The sequence below is a fragment of the Fusarium falciforme genome, chromosome 4 (genome assembly GCF_026873545.1).
Source record: "Fusarium falciforme chromosome 4, complete sequence".
Lineage (NCBI taxonomy): Eukaryota > Fungi > Ascomycota > Sordariomycetes > Hypocreales > Nectriaceae > Fusarium > Fusarium falciforme.
This window is the reverse complement of record NC_070547.1, coordinates 2,625,191-2,640,935: the sequence shown is the minus strand read 5'-3', so window position 1 is coordinate 2,640,935 and position 15,745 is coordinate 2,625,191. Positions and strand designations below refer to the sequence as shown.

The window sequence follows — 15,745 nt, the reverse complement described above, 5'->3', positions numbered from 1 at the left end:
CGTCTTGGTTCTCAAGAGCGTTACACTCTGTCATGCACAAGCTGACAAGAAGAGACGACTGAGAAGAGATGAGGGGAAAAAGGAAAGGAAAGAAACAAGGGCGCCTGTTTCGAAACTCTCTGGCAAGTGAAGTGTCATCTCTAGGCGCGATAGGGCGAGAAACTTCAATAGACCAAAATTCAATGGAACCCGCATCCATTCATTGAAACAAACCCCGGATAGAACAGGAACAGGGCCCTCGTTCTTGTTGCCAAGCCCATGGAAGGCAAGTGTCGCGGTTGAGAAAAGGTGGATGGACGCCACCAGAGAAAATGCGCCAACCTCCAGATTGCCACCAACCAGTCACCCACCAGCTGCAGCCATTCATTGACCGACTTTGCGAGGAGCGACAATAAAAGAGAGAGTGGAGGCCAAGGGAAAAAGCAAAGACAACGGTTGCGGCACAGAACGCCCCCTCTCTGCCCCGTCCAGCGGCTACTGAAATGCCTACCTAGACGATGATGGAAGAAACATTCCAGAGGGTGAGGCGCTCAGGCAGTGGACCACGCCCAATGGAACTTTTTTCCCTCTTTCCTTCTTCCCCAAGGCACCTGACACGCTCAGAGCACGCAGCAGCAAAATGCCCGTACCCAAAAGTCGACGTTAACGGTCAATGACAATGTCGATCGATCCGTTCGCACAGGCGCTAGACCCCAGTTGAGAGGGCGGGGGGACGCTGTGACTGGCTCTCCATGCCCTCTCTGCTTCCCCAGAAGGGGACCCCCCGGCTGAAGGAGTGATGCTGATCCCAGGTTGCGACGCAGCCCTGATTTGCAGAGTACCATTTGTTTGGCTGAGAGACGAGCAATTGTACTTTGGGGGGTGGTAGGGAGAGATTGGATCGGAAATAGAGGGTTTACACCCTCATTGTTCAAGTGAACAAGGAAGAGGGGGAGGCAAGAGGAATCAGCATCGAATATGCAAACGAGTCGAATCGTTTATACTCGCATATACGCAGTATATAACCCTACCAACCCTACCTATGCAGAGCATCTGACTACGGGCAGGGAGGGCCGAGATCCAATGAATACCGTCGTGTTCCCTGTGAGGGAGCAAGCATCTTTAATTGATAGGAGCAGCCAAGACCAAAGGCTCCGTAGTGAAGTCCCAAGACCCTCCCTCCCCTCACGGGCTGCTGTGATGCCTCACTCTTTTCGCTACCGGCTGTGTCTTCCAAGGCCCTATCTCGTCCCATCATGCCGGTGCTCGAATTACACTTACAAGCCGGACAACACCACCCTGGAAGAGACCCTCTGCCCCAGCTATCCTTACATGGTGAGCACGGAATACGACACGCCCGTGGACCAGCTGCCAGAGGGAAAAAAAAGACAGACAGAAGGTCACCACCCAGAACAAGTAACCAGGCTAGGCCAGGTTGGATGCTAGCACGATTGCCCTGCTCCGCCTTTATCTCTTTTGTCGCCCTCCTTTTCATCGTAGCGGCCGAGGGACCCAGGATCCGTCCCGGAGGTACATGCCACCCCCGCGGACGCGCCACTTTGTAATAGGTATCTCAGGGACAAGCCCCCCCCCTGGGTAGGTAGACTTGAGGTGTCTCTCTGTGCTTGCTCGCTGCTGCTGGTGCTGCTGGGACCACCCTTTGTCCTTGTCCCCATCAATCAATCATTCTCACCCATCCTACACCCGCTTCAGTCAACTCCAAAAGGTTCTACCCTCACTCACACTGCCCGTCGCAGCATCGCCATCCGGCTTCTCGACGACCGCAGGGCACGCCTGCTTCATTCCCCAGAGAAACCCCCTCTCTCCCTCGCTACGTCTAGTTGAGGCCACACACACCAACCGCCACAAAGACGATTCTATACATTTGCTCTGATTTATCCCGGTATCGCTCGCCTCGCCGTTGCCCAGTGTATCGCGCCGTGAACCCAAGCCTCTTCACCCTACACTCGAGGATGCTGTGCGGTCGGCTATTACTGTGTCGTTGATCTGGTCGTCGCATCGCCTCTTCTGGCACCCGCCTCCAACTTTCCTTCAATCGACCGCTCGACTCTTTTTTTTTTTTTTTTTCATCGACTCTGCACATAGAGTTTGTCGTCATTTCAACTGTTTCGACCCGATTATCCCACACCCCATCTTTCGACCTGTTGGAGCCCGAAAGCGCGAAAACCTGCCTGATCGCCTGACTGCGGCTCAGCAGTCTCTGCCCCCGCCAACATGATTGACGATGCGGCCCTCGCCGCCGCCGCCGAGATCGTGGCATCGATTGCCCCAGATTCCCGACTGCCCAATTCGATACCCGTGGGCGTAGCGTCCCAGGTCCAGCTACCAGGCCGCGACACACCCGCCAAGCGCAAGCTTGAGATAGAACTCCAGAACCTCGCCCTGCGCGTGGGCAAGCTCGAGAGCCAGGCCTCGGCCACGTCCACATTCCCCGAGACGCCCAACGAGGCCATTGACACCCTCTTTGGCGGCGAAGACACCAGCAACAGTAACGTTGCGCTGACGACCCGCCCCAAGTCCAAAGTCATTCACGCCCAAGGTAGCTTGCACTCTCCGCATCTGCCATCTTACCAGCTGACCAAAGAAGCCCTCGAAGGACTTCGAGAACATGTCGACGACCAGTCCAAGTTGCTCGATAGCCAGCGAGAGGAGCTGGCTGGCGTCAACGCCCAGCTCTTGGAGCAGAAGCAGCTACAAGAGCGAGCCCTCGAGGTCCTCGAGCAGGAGCGCATTGCCACTCTGGAGCGGGAGCTCTGGAAGCACCAAAAGGCCAACGAGGCCTTCCAAAAGGCCTTGAGGGAAATCGGCGAAATCGTCACCGCCGTCGCCCGCGGCGACCTGACCATGAAGGTCCGCATGAACACGGTTGAGATGGACCCTGAAATCACGACATTCAAGCGCACTATTAACGCCATGATGGACCAACTGCAAACATTTGCCAGCGAAGTCTCGCGGGTCGCTCGTGAGGTCGGTACTGAGGGTCTACTGGGCGGACAAGCCCGCATCGGTGGCGTTGATGGAACATGGAAGGAATTGACGGACAATGGTATAATCCCAACGGTCTCACCTCGTCTTGTAACTGCTAACAGTGCCCCTTAGTGAACGTAATGGCTCAGAACTTGACCGATCAAGGTGGGTATCCCTTCTGTTCCGAGCAGACTTTGAGACTGACGGGCGTGTGTCTAGTGCGAGAAATTGCCTCTGTTACAACAGCTGTAGCCCACGGTGACCTGACAAAGAAGATCGAGAGACCTGCACGGGGAGAGATATTGCAGCTTCAACAGACCATCAACACCATGGTCGACCAACTACGGACCTTTGCATCTGAAGTCACTCGCGTAGCAAGAGATGTCGGAACCGAAGGTATGCTGGGTGGACAAGCCGACGTAGGGGGAGTGCAGGGCATGTGGAACGATCTCACCGTCAATGTCAACGCCATGGCCAACAACTTGACGACCCAAGTCCGCGACATTATCAAGGTCACGACCGCTGTCGCCAAGGGAGACTTGACGCAAAAGGTCCAGGCCGACTGCAGGGGAGAAATCTTTGATCTCAAGTCTACAATCAACTCCATGGTCGACCAGCTCCAGCAGTTTGCCCGCGAAGTTACAAAGATCGCCAGAGAAGTCGGTACCGAGGGTCGTTTGGGAGGTCAGGCTACTGTGCACGACGTCGAAGGCACCTGGAGGGATCTCACAGAGAACGTCAACGGCATGGCCATGAACCTGACGACTCAAGTGCGAGAAATTGCCAAGGTTACTACTGCTGTCGCCAAGGGTGATCTGACAAAGAAGATTGGGGTCGAGGTCAAGGGCGAGATTGCGGAGCTCAAGAACACCATCAACCAGATGGTGGACCGCCTGGGTACATTCGCCGTCGAAGTGAGCAAGGTCGCCCGAGAAGTCGGCACGGATGGAACGCTGGGTGGACAGGCTCAGGTAGCCAATGTCGAGGGCAAGTGGAAGGATCTCACAGAAAACGTCAACACGATGGCCTCGAATCTCACAGTCCAGGTAAGGTCCCGCATTCGCAACCAACGATGGCCATGTTACTAACAACCCCCCAGGTCAGAAGCATCTCAACAGTCACGCAAGCCATTGCAAATGGCGACATGAGCCAGAAGATCAAGGTCGAAGCAAATGGAGAGATACAGGTGCTGAAAGAGACCATCAACAACATGGTTGACCGTCTGTCTAGCTTCTGCTACGAAGTGCAACGAGTCGCCAAGGATGTGGGCGTTGATGGCAAGATGGGGGCTCAAGCCGATGTGGCCGGACTGGACGGCCGATGGAAGGAGATTACAACAGACGTCAACACCATGGCTAGCAACTTGGTAAGAAGTCTCGACCTACAAGCGATGACAGTAGCTGACAGATGCAGACAACGCAAGTGCGCGCCTTCTCGGATATTACTAACCTGGCCACCGACGGGGACTTTACCAAGCTCGTCGACGTCGAAGCCTCGGGCGAGATGGATGAGCTCAAGCGAAAGATCAACCAGATGATTTCAAATCTGCGAGACTCTATCCAGCGAAACACCCAGGCCAGAGAGGCTGCTGAGCTTGCCAACAAGACCAAATCCGAGTTCCTGGCCAACATGTCCCACGAGATCCGAACACCCATGAACGGTATCATCGGGATGACTCAACTGACATTAGACACCGACCTGACTCAATATCAGAGGGAGATGCTTAATATTGTCAATAATCTTGCCAATAGCCTCCTGACGATCATTGACGACATCTTGGATCTTTCCAAGATTGAGGCTCGGAGAATGGTGATTGAAGAGATCCCCTACACTCTGCGGGGAACAGTCTTCAACGCCCTCAAGACTCTCGCCGTCAAGGCAAACGAGAAGTTCTTGGACCTCACCTACAAGGTCGACAGCTCCGTGCCGGACTACGTTATTGGCGATTCTTTCCGTCTCAGGCAAATTATTCTGAACCTTGTTGGCAACGCCATCAAGTTCACTGAGCACGGCGAGGTCAGCCTGACGATCAAGGAACGCGTCGAGCAGAGAAATGTACGACCTGGTGAGTATGCGGTTGAGTTTATCGTTGAGGACACGGGTATTGGAATAGCAAAGGACAAGCTGGACCTGATCTTCGACACCTTCCAGCAGGCCGATGGGTCCATGACACGCAAGTTTGGAGGAACCGGCCTGGGTCTATCCATCTCGAAACGGCTCGTGAATCTCATGGGTGGTGATCTTTGGGTTATCAGCGAGCAGGGCAAGGGCAGCGAGTTCCACTTCACATGTCTGGTCAAGCTTGCCCACGACGACGCTGCTATGATCGAGCAGCAGATTCGCCCTTACCGAGGACACCAGGTTCTCTTTGTCGACAAGGCTCAGTCGAAGGATGGTGCCTCTATCAAGGGCATGCTGGAGCAGATTGGCCTTCACCCCGTCGTCGTCGAGTCAGAGAAGAGCCCCGCCCTGACACGCCTTCAAGCTAGCGGCTCACTCCCCTACGACGCCATTCTCGTGGATTCGATCGACACTGCTCGGAGGTTGAGAGCAGTGGACGACTTCAAGTACCTCCCTATTGTCCTCCTCGCACCCGTCGTCCACGTCAGCCTCAAGTCGTGCTTGGATCTGGGAATCACGTCGTATATGACGACTCCTTGCAAGCTCATTGATCTAGGGAACGGCATGATCCCTGCCCTTGAGAACCGAGCGACCCCCTCGCTGGCTGATAATACCAAGTCGTTCGAGATCCTACTCGCTGAGGATAACACGGTCAACCAAAGGTTAGCTGTCAAGATCCTCGAAAAGTACCACCACGTGGTGACGGTTGTGGGCAACGGTTGGGAGGCCGTGGAGGCTGTCAAGAGGAAGAAGTTTGACGTTATTCTTATGGACGTGCAGATGCCCATCATGGTAAGAATAATATGCTTGTTGATGACTTTGACCAAGGATCACGGTTCGACTAACGCTTGGGAAACAGGGAGGCTTCGAGGCCACAGGAAAGATTCGAGAGTACGAGCGCGGCATAGGAACACACCGTACACCCATTATCGCTCTAACGGCTCACGCTATGATGGGCGACCGAGAAAAGTGCATCCAGGCACAGATGGACGAGTACCTGTCCAAGCCCCTGCAGCAGAACCACCTCATCCAGACGATCCTCAAGTGTGCCACCCTCGGTGGCCCACTCCTCGAGAAGAACCGCGAGCGCGAGCTGGCCCTCCACGCTGAGGCCAAGTCGTCCAAACACAAGGAGGGAGGACAAGGCCTCCTGCGACCGTCTTTGGAGGGCCGCTCCTTTACGAGTCGAGAGCCTCTGTCGGGAAACGGCAAGGAGAGCCCGGCTCTGCTGTCGCCGGATGAGGATCCTATGGCAAGAGCACGTCTCGATTTCTCTGACATGAGGAGCCTGTCCAACTAACAGGGGCTTGTGCTCGCGCTTCTTAGATCTACATGAGATCGCTCAGCAACTAGGCGATGCAGCACGACGACGATAACAACAATAATGATGAAGACGCCCGCCCACGTCTCTCTCTGCGCACGTCGAGCGTTTCGAAACGCTCACCACTGCTGATGCTTCTTGGACGATATGACTGGACCTATTTTTGGACCCTATCGCGGACATGGCCGCCGTCCGATGAAGCTCATCGACGTTTCCTTATACGAAGCGATTTGGCTCGCTGCGATCGGCCCGATTCTCGATCATGATACCATGCCACATCAGCACATTGGAGTCGGCAGGCGGCTTTCCAACGCCGTCCTGGACCAATCCGACACCCCTGGATGCTTCGATAAGTTGTGTCTCTCGCGTGCCTTTTTTTTATACCACGGGGCTTTTAGGCCATGGCAGGGGGAGGTTCCTTCTTGATTGTATTCTATTCTTCGATTCGGCGTTTTCGGTTCATGGGACAACTGCGTTTATTATGCATTTTTGCAACAACAAACCCGGTCGACTATCCAATGATGAAGCGGAACGATTGCTTGCTCCAACGGTGCACATATCAAACTTGGATTGGGTGGTGGCTTACGACTTGAGAACCGATCCTAAGTTGACAACGCAGTTAGAAATGACGTTCTGGGAAAGGTGATGGTGGGAGACAAGGTTTTCTCCTTTTGGGATGCTCTCTGCTTTTTTTGTTCTTCTTGATGGGTTCAACAGTTGCGGGTTTCTCTGCTGTATGAGGAATATATGGGATCACGATGTGGAAGCAAGGGAAAGGGCCTGTTTAGAGTGAACAAGGGCGACTTGTCTGAAGAGAGTAGCTATTCTCAAGCTGTGGATAAAGACGGTTCCTTGAAAATCAAGGGGACTTGCCCATCTCTGCTAAACTGTCATGTTGAAATGCTGTGTTTGTCTTGTGACTAACAACCATGACCAATCGTGCCATGATGCTCCAGCCCCAGCCATGGTTCACGCTCCCCATTCCGCCCTTTTGACAGTAGGGAGGACGAACTCGCACGATGTTACGTTGACGTCAGGGTTGAGACAGCGAAGAGGCGGCCATTGTCAGAGTTATTCACATGTACTCGGAGCTACTGTAGGAGCACCAGCCCCCTCCCCCTCACGCCGTATCCTCCTTGCCCCTGTGCTTGTCCTTGTCAGCACCCTCTTTTGCCTCCGCATGGCCATCTGCTTGGCTAGGAGTCTTGACAGGGCCTTCGGCCTCAGCAGCTGTGGCGGAGGTGGGCGCCTGTGGGTCGGCTCTGGCCTCGAGGGCGGCGAGGATGGCATCAAGCTTGCTCTCGAGATTGGAAAGGTTCGCCTCAAGGGCGGTGGCAGTCTGCTCACCCCTGAGATGGGGGAAGAGGAAACCATGTTAGCGACAAATCTCTGGGGCCGTCCCTGAACTAATGCAGAAGAGATGCAACCAAGATGAAAGAGAGAGGGGAATCGACGAGGGCAGGCAAGGAATGGGGGGGCAAAGAGGCACAGGCAGCCGCGGACTCGGAGCCATTGGGAAAAGCAAGGGCAAAGGCAATGTCATTGACTTCGGCGAGGCATCAGTATATCTCCGAGGGTGAGCAGTGAGACAGTCGGAGCGTCTTGGGTAAAGCATGAGATGCAGAATTGAGGCCCTGGCGGTGGCAGTAGGCTCACTTGAACAACTGGCGATGCAAGACAGAAGCTGATTTGGTTCCGAGGACTGACGGCAAGGTCGATCTCCCGCTAAGTCTTGTCGGGTCAATGCAGTGAGCGAGGTTCCTGAAGATGCAGATGCTTCAATGCGCCGAAACATGCCGCACGCCGTGGCGAAACCCAGTGTCGGCAACGCCGACATGTTGATGTCTCCAAGACATAACCGAGGAGGACGAGCAATGGCATCTGACCAAGGTACTAAAGCGGGTGTGGGGAAACTGTCCGGTCTGAGAAGAGCCAGGGCGGAGGAAAAAGTCCCTTCATGGAGGTGGGTAAAATGTTATGGATAATGATGTGAATACAGTATAGCACAGACCGACCAAAAGAAACTCGATGAGACTGATTGAGGGAAGAACGAGGCGGTGGAGGGGCGTGGAGTGCTGAGGGTGAGGGTGAGGGTGAGGGCGAGGTGAGGTCGAGATGCAAGCATCAAGACAAGGAGCGAGTGTAGTTACCTAGCGAGATCCCGGTAGGCCTAGAACGACGAGGCTGTCAGTTGAGCGGGAACGAGGCGCTTTGGTAAGGCTAGCTGGGGTAATGGTGTATGGTATGGATGGGGACGGGGACACGGATGGGGTGTGGGCGAGGCGTTGCAAAGCCATATAGTCAATCTGGGACCAGGGGCAGGAGGGCGAGATGCAGAAAGACTGCATTCTGCAGGATGCAAATCAGGAGGAGTCGCTCGTGGCAGCCAAGCCAGGTCTCGACCGATGGCTTGGTTGAGCGCCATCCATCATGGACGCACGGCTGGGCCGGGCTGGACTGGGTCTGGACTATCAAGATGGGGAAGGGGAGGGAGGGGAGGGAATAGACGGGGAATGGGGAATGGCAATGGAAATGAGGGATGGGAATAGCGAGAATACCGAGAGTAGCCTAAGTCAACTCGAGTCAAGTCGAATCATGAATGAAAGCTTATTCCAATGCCGCCATTGTCTGCCTGTATCTTCTTGGTGCTGTGCTCACCAGATACCGACAAACAGCCCACGAGGGAATGGCGAGATGCGACGGGTGATGCACTGGAATGGAATGCAATGCGTGATGGACGGATGGACGGATGCGTTGGTTGCAGGGCAAGGATAATGATAAAACGCATAATATCACAAGAGCAAGCCGATGATCGATCGACCCAAACGAAGGAAATCTGAGGTGACTCAGTACAGACTGACCTGGGCAAGGTCGGCATCCCCCGATGCCTTGGAGGCTCGGTTGTTGGCGGCTGACCGATCTGATGGGGCCATGTTTGTTCAACAGTCTCAAAGATGCAGGGCTCGTCAGGGTCAGGCAGGTAGGCAGGGGCTGATGAGAGATATGCCGTATGTATACCGGAGCGAGGTTTATGGGAGAGGGGAGATGCGATACGGTACGGTACGGTACGGCACGGTGCGATACGATATGACCCTGGGTCCTGTGCCGTGCGTGCGTGCGTGCTTGCTGCGGTTCGTACGGGGTTTGCAAGAGAACGGAGAGAGATTTTGTTGCGTTGCGGCGTCGAGCGGGGGGCACTGGCTCCAGGTCCTGCTCCAGGTTCAGCTCACCTCACGCAGGCTCACGGAGAGAGGCCACTGCCCGCCCGCGGTTCGGTGCAGCGGCCAAGGTGACCAGGCGGGCACTGGGCCCTGGGACTGGGGGCCTGGGGTCCTCGGAGGTTAACCAGCGTGCCTACCTAGCTGCCGTGGGAGCGGGCCTCCGTTCCCTTCCCTTGGATCGACTGAAGCGCGCGGGCTTGGTGCCCAGGTACCTGGAACGTGGCTGTGGCTGCGTGGGATGTGTCCTAGCCGTCGACTTGTCTTGCTACTGAAGGCGCATGCTGCTGTGGTGGCAGACGCCGTAACCCCTAGTGTCGATGCGATGCGATGCGATGTGAAGGGTGGTGGATGCACAGATGGGAAAGTGGATGAAAACCGATGGTGGGGGACATGGTAGATTGGGTCTAGATCCCGAGTTGATGGCACTGAGGCGGGCCGGGAGGGGGTGGGTGTCTGTCTACAGCACTGTACCTATTCTGTTAGACATCCAATGCAAGCCTGAACAAAGCTGTTTCGAGCCTTGATGCGAGGGTGTTGCCAGAGAGAGAAAGGCCTGGCTTGGGAGTCCACGTGGGTGTAACCCTCTATCCATCCGCTAGTCGCCTATATCCGTCCGAAAGACATCGGGGGGGCCAATACCTCTGTCAAGGGCAGCCGTTGCTCCCTCTTGAGTTGGGTTGCCGTTGAGCGTTTCATCCGTTCTTGCGTTTGTTGCCGCCGTCTTTCACACGTGCCACTCGATGAGGAAGACCTCCATGAAACTCTGTAGTGTCGACTGTGGGTGTACAGTACTGTATTCTTGAACCGAGTTGGGTGGTTTGTCTGAAGCTCCGACAACAAGACCTTGTTTGACTCGTCGACAACAACAAGAGATGTCACCAACGACAACAAGAAAAGTGTCCGAAAGCAAAGTCGACACCAAGCCGGGTGGCTTGCTCCTTGGTCTCAGGTTTTGGGGGCGTCTAAGGCTCCGACTCCTCGGTGCATCTCAGATTCTGGGCCTGGGTCGAGCGAGGGTATCACATCGATCGGTCTAGGCGCGCGCCACATGGCCTGGACCATCAGATCTCGAACGATGCGGGGCACGGCGACGACGACAAAGACCATGACAGAATGCACAGGAGCAGACAGGCATCGATCGGGGTGTTTGCGCTCTTTGACAAGGGAGGGTTTTGTCGAATGTGAAAAAGATGAGACGATCAAGTTGACTTTCTTCGATTGCTTGGAAAGCGTGACATGTCATTAAGTTCAATCCATTGTTGCGCCAGACAAGCAAGTACCGGCCGGGAAAGTGCCAGGGGTGGCGGTGAGGCCACTCTTACCTCAAACTACCATCCATGATATGTCACAACACAAAGTGGGCAAATTCGGAATATAGGGACGAAATGCCATATTAACGATTACCTATACAGCTGAACGTGAACTGATTGAAAAAGCATCTGATCACAGCGCGCCCACTCTGCCGGGTCCTGACCTGAAATAGCATTGAGCTGAACATGGGAGATCACGCTGTTCGTTGGTAAAACCTGTGTCTCCCCCGGATATCAGCCAATCTCCTTCTAGGAGCTCACGGCAACGATTCTCAAACCTGCAGCCGAGTTTGCCACCTGCTCACCGAAAAAGGCATGTACTTCGTAGCAAGTAGCATTAAATCTCGATCACTGAAGGATGAAATTCTCATTCTCCAAAGGACCTACAGTACTGTACGCCCAGTCGTGTGTCTGTCTGTTCCGCCAGACCGGTGGGGGGGTCCAGTGCCTTAGTCAATGTCGTATCTGTCGGTCCCAGGGGTCTGTCAATCTGCACCAACTCAGGGTCTGGAACACAGACGCGCAGATTTGTCTAAATGACCTAGACTATTCGGAAACGGGTCGAGTTCCCGTCCATGGTGGAATTCGAATATCTACCATGCTGCGCATCCCACATCGTAAAGCGAGAAACGCACACAGGTGAATATTGTGGCACCAAGCGAAGCGCCTTTCTCACAGTGAGCTCAGCTCCGTGGTACAGTACCCCTACGGCCGCCCTGCATCGGCCGGCTGTTTGTCGTGGGGACAGGAAAGCAGGGCTGCGGAGATTTCTTTTTATGTGCACATGAACTCGGGTTAAACTGCTCCTGGTAAATTCTGTGCCGATTACAACCAAGGGTTTGTGCTGTGGGCAAATTACTTCATCTTGACAGGCCAGAGTTGTTCTGGAATGTTAGCGGCAGAAGCAATAATTGCAGAAAAATAGAAACATGGAATTACCATCACAGCACGTTCAACCCCCAGATTCTACAATTCAAAGCAAATGCCTACCTATGCTTCTTGGATGTTTCTCTCACAACTCTGTCCATCAATCCTCAAAATGCCTACCCAATCAGCAAAGCCTTTTCCTCTGGTGGCAGCTTCCACCATGCCCAAAAGAGCAAACGCTCGACCAGCAAAGTAAAGACGGTAAACCCCGGGAATACCGTAGCTTGGGAAAGCGGCGTCCGCCAGGCCCCTTCCATATGCAGGGTACTGGTACATGTGCCTCCAGCTCCTGCCTTTTGAGAATCTAACCACACGCCCTCCACTCCTTCCCCCAGTTCCCACCAGTCCACTTCTTTGCCGTGAGGCCTCGGCGCCTTCTGAGTTCTAGACTCGACAACCTCGATCATCATCCGCCCATTGAATCAATCACTCGACGGGGACCGCGACGGCGCCCATGGCTCCTTCAACTTCGGGGAGACGGACGCGGAGGAAATAGCCATGACTCTCTAGCCACCAACCTAACACTGGCGGTCAGCCTGAGATGACCGAAACGCTTCGGGCCTGACTACTTGGAAGCCCTCCGACGCCCATCCAGGAGGCGGCGACCATTGTGGGCATCTACATACAGCGCTGGACTAACTCAGCCTCAAGCTCAGCACCAGCCTCAAGGCCGATTACCTTGCTGCGCCGATTTGCCAGACGCGAGGCTCGTCTGTCCGAGTTCAAGTCAGCGAAGCAGGCTATTGGATCGTGGGCCGCCGTGGGCGCCGCTGGCGTCTCCTGCTCCGCGACCATGCCATGGCGCGCACAAGCACGAGCAAAAGGCAGAAAAACCCAAGACACAAAACAAGGCCCCGGGACCAAATGATGCAAAGGGGGAGGCGCCGCACCTATACGGGGAGCCGGCCCCTCAAGCCGTCCTCGCCCGCCAATCATAAGGCTGGAAGGGATCGAGATTCTAGGCCTATGATCAAATTCCCATCATGCTCATGGGCGATTTCATCTGGCTTTGCCCAGCATCGCATTCATGAATACCGGCGCCATTGCGATTCATACCCGCGCTCTACTGACCAACAGCTGGCATCCAGCATGTCTCGCCCACCCACTGCTCATGGCTCTGGGTCATGCAAGCTCACCCTCACCAGGGCCTTTTGCAATCACCGACTTTGACAAAGAAACGAAGGGCCCTCCCTCGGAGGAGCTAGAGACCGGAGAGACAGGATGAAAAGGGACTACGGGATATCGGGTCGTGCATTCTTGCCATCTTGACCATCGACAACCGCCCCATCATGAGTGAACGGGAGCCAGCACATGATGCCTTGGATTTTGCCTTCGGGATGCGTCATTCGACTGGGGGAGGCTTACATTGTGGTACACCCTCGCATTGCGGCAGCGTCGCCTGTCGGCGCGACATGACGAAAGAGAGCGGCCCGTTGCAGTGAGGATGGGATTTGCAAAGACGTCGGTGGCCGTGCCATGTGGCCCATGAAAGGGGGAACTGGGGAATTTAGACAAAGCAGATCGTGTGTGTTGGCGCCGTGGCATGGACGATTTGAAAAGTCGCACCCGATGATGCTGTCGGGATAGTCCTGGCGTGGTGCGATCCATGAGCCAAACTTCGATTTCGACAACGGCCCATGGCCCGATGGCGATCAGGAACAACCCACGGCGGACAGGGCGTGCGTCACTCATAACACAGCTCCACACCCCCCCGGGCACTGTATTTGCTCCGGCCTTTCAAACTCAAGTCGAGCTCCAGTTTAGTTAACCCACGACCATCTGCTTGCCGACGAGCGATCCCCTATCAAGAACAAGCTCGCCTTTGGCCCTGACGGCCATCACGCTTCTCCGGGCATCGCTACGCACCGTCTCGGCGAGTTTCGAGCCTCTGGCCGCAATGCCGCGAGGGCAGCGATATGATGGCGAGACTTGGTCCGGCAGCGTGACTCTCTCACCCCATCCAGAATCCATACTTTAACGGTTTCACGGATTGGGATCGAGATCTTTCCCGTTGCAGTTGGGGAGCTACTGCGCTGCGGACATGCTCCTTCGTCCTCTGGGCCAACCACCAAGGGAGCAAACAAGTCGATGAGGCTCGCGCGCCTGTGGACTGGATGGGTGTGGAAAGGTGACGGTGACGCATCCAGCCGGTCCTTGGGATCTTGCCGCGTTGGGGCAAATCAATCAATTGACGGTTGATCGCCATGCTCAGTTGCCCGTTTCTCCTCATGGAGGATGCACAATGCGCCATAGCTCATGACAGTTTTGGCCCTGGCCTTGGCCAGCAGAGCATCATGAAGGGCCACAAGCTCTGTGCGACGCGGGCCAAACACCACCACCATCACCAGCAACAGTGACAGCAGCCGCGCGATGGTGGATTCTCGAGATTCCCGCGATGCTTCTTTGCAATCTCGCTCGCCTGACTCGCTGATCCCAGGCACCCATAGCTTCTGTTGGAGTTTCTGGTCACGGGCGCCGGTACGGTAGCGTTGCGTTGCGTTGAAGCGACCTCAATATTCGCCCATGGCCCCAGATATGGTCCACGGATGCATGCATTGGACCAAGACGGGGCATCTCGATGTCGTCCAGGTGCCCGCCCTATCGTATACGTAGCCGACGACAGGGCCCGGGTCCACGCTTCTTGTTTTTCGACCCATTTGAACTTCAACTACTGTACTGTATGGAGCGCGGTACATGCTGCGTGCGGTTGCTCAGCCCAGCAATGTCCGGTCCGTGCCAATGCAATGGCGGTCACAGTGGGAGCTTGTTTGATGATCAAGCTGGCTGTTCCAACAAATGCCGGCCCTTGCATCAATCATCCTTCTCGAACATCGAGGCTCGACATCCACCGATAGAGGCATGGAGCTTTAAAACAAGAGGCAGCGAATGAAGCCAAGCCAGTGAGACCAGAGGCGGACGCCAAGGCTGTGTGTCCTGACGGCGGATGGTTGTTTGTACCTCTACCACGGCGGCATAGTCTCACGCCCCCCTTGGGAGCTGGCTGGCTGGGCTAGACCACGCCCTCTCTAGTTCCTGGCGAGCCTCTGGGCCTCTGGTGAGAAGACAGACAGACGCACCGCGCCGGTGCACCCCCCGAACGGAGTGCGATGAATGTAGGAATCTGATGTTTTGTGACCACTTTCTCCTCCACACGCACGCCTCTTCTCATGCTCACTTCACTTCCGCTCTCACGATTCTATCCTCGCTTCCAAAACCCTGTCTTTCTTTCTCTTTCCCATTGAACTATCTCTTTTGTTTTGCCGGTGGCTGCGGCACCTCAGAGACTGCCCCGTATCCCCCCTGGACCCTGTCTTTGCACCCCATCTACAGCATTGGGATCCCACGATGCCCTGAGTCGCCCTCTCATCGCTCGTTCTGATAAACTCCTCTCCACAGCGGATTTGTTTGTGTTGAGCAACTAACTCTCACGCCCCCTGCCTTGTTCTTCCTCACGGCTACCCCCTTCCCTTCTCTTGCGATCCCATTTCTTATATCCTTCCCTGCCTTGCCAGGCTGGTTTCGTGCGCGCAACGCACACGCCAACGGGAGTCGTCCAAAGGTCCAGAACATCGATACTTAACCCGACTTGCGACTTGCAGCAGTACCCGGCACCGGGCTTGACTCCTTGACCCGTCACCTCATCAGTCGCCTCATAAGATCCAGTCCCGAGATCACCTGCCAACCCTGCCCTCCGGGACCCTCGAACAATCACTCACCCTTGGAAGGGATTGCCTGCTTGCGCCTGTAGCAGACTGACAGACCGTTGGCCATCTTCATCCTCTCATCGCCGTTGGACGCAGCCCTCTTCTGCTAACCCACCACGGACGGCCCAACCTTGGTTTGGGGCAATCGAGATATCCGATCCTGCCTCTACAAAC

General features: G+C 55.3%; 2 protein-coding genes across 2 annotated transcripts; one reads left to right on the top strand and one right to left on the bottom strand.

The window, feature by feature from the left end:
- Positions 1 to 2,214: 2,214 nt before the first annotated feature.
- Positions 2,215 to 6,388, top strand: NCS54_00555800 (Histidine kinase; the record flags this gene model as incomplete). Its single annotated transcript, XM_053151057.1, has 6 exons — positions 2,215 to 3,046; positions 3,100 to 3,132; positions 3,187 to 4,013; positions 4,067 to 4,333; positions 4,381 to 5,880; positions 5,948 to 6,388. 6 exons carry the CDS (start codon positions 2,215 to 2,217, stop codon positions 6,386 to 6,388), a joined length of 3,900 nt encoding a protein of 1,299 aa, XP_053007032.1.
- A 1,141-nt stretch (positions 6,389 to 7,529) lies between these two features.
- On the bottom strand, positions 7,530 to 8,246 carry NCS54_00555700 (Hypothetical protein; the record flags this gene model as incomplete). The annotated part of the gene is made up of 2 exons (XM_053151056.1): positions 7,530 to 7,758; positions 8,212 to 8,246. The coding sequence occupies 2 exons, from the start codon at positions 8,244 to 8,246 to the stop codon at positions 7,530 to 7,532; spliced, it is 264 nt and encodes an 87-aa protein (XP_053007031.1).
- Between the last annotated feature and the right edge of the window lie 7,499 nt (positions 8,247 to 15,745).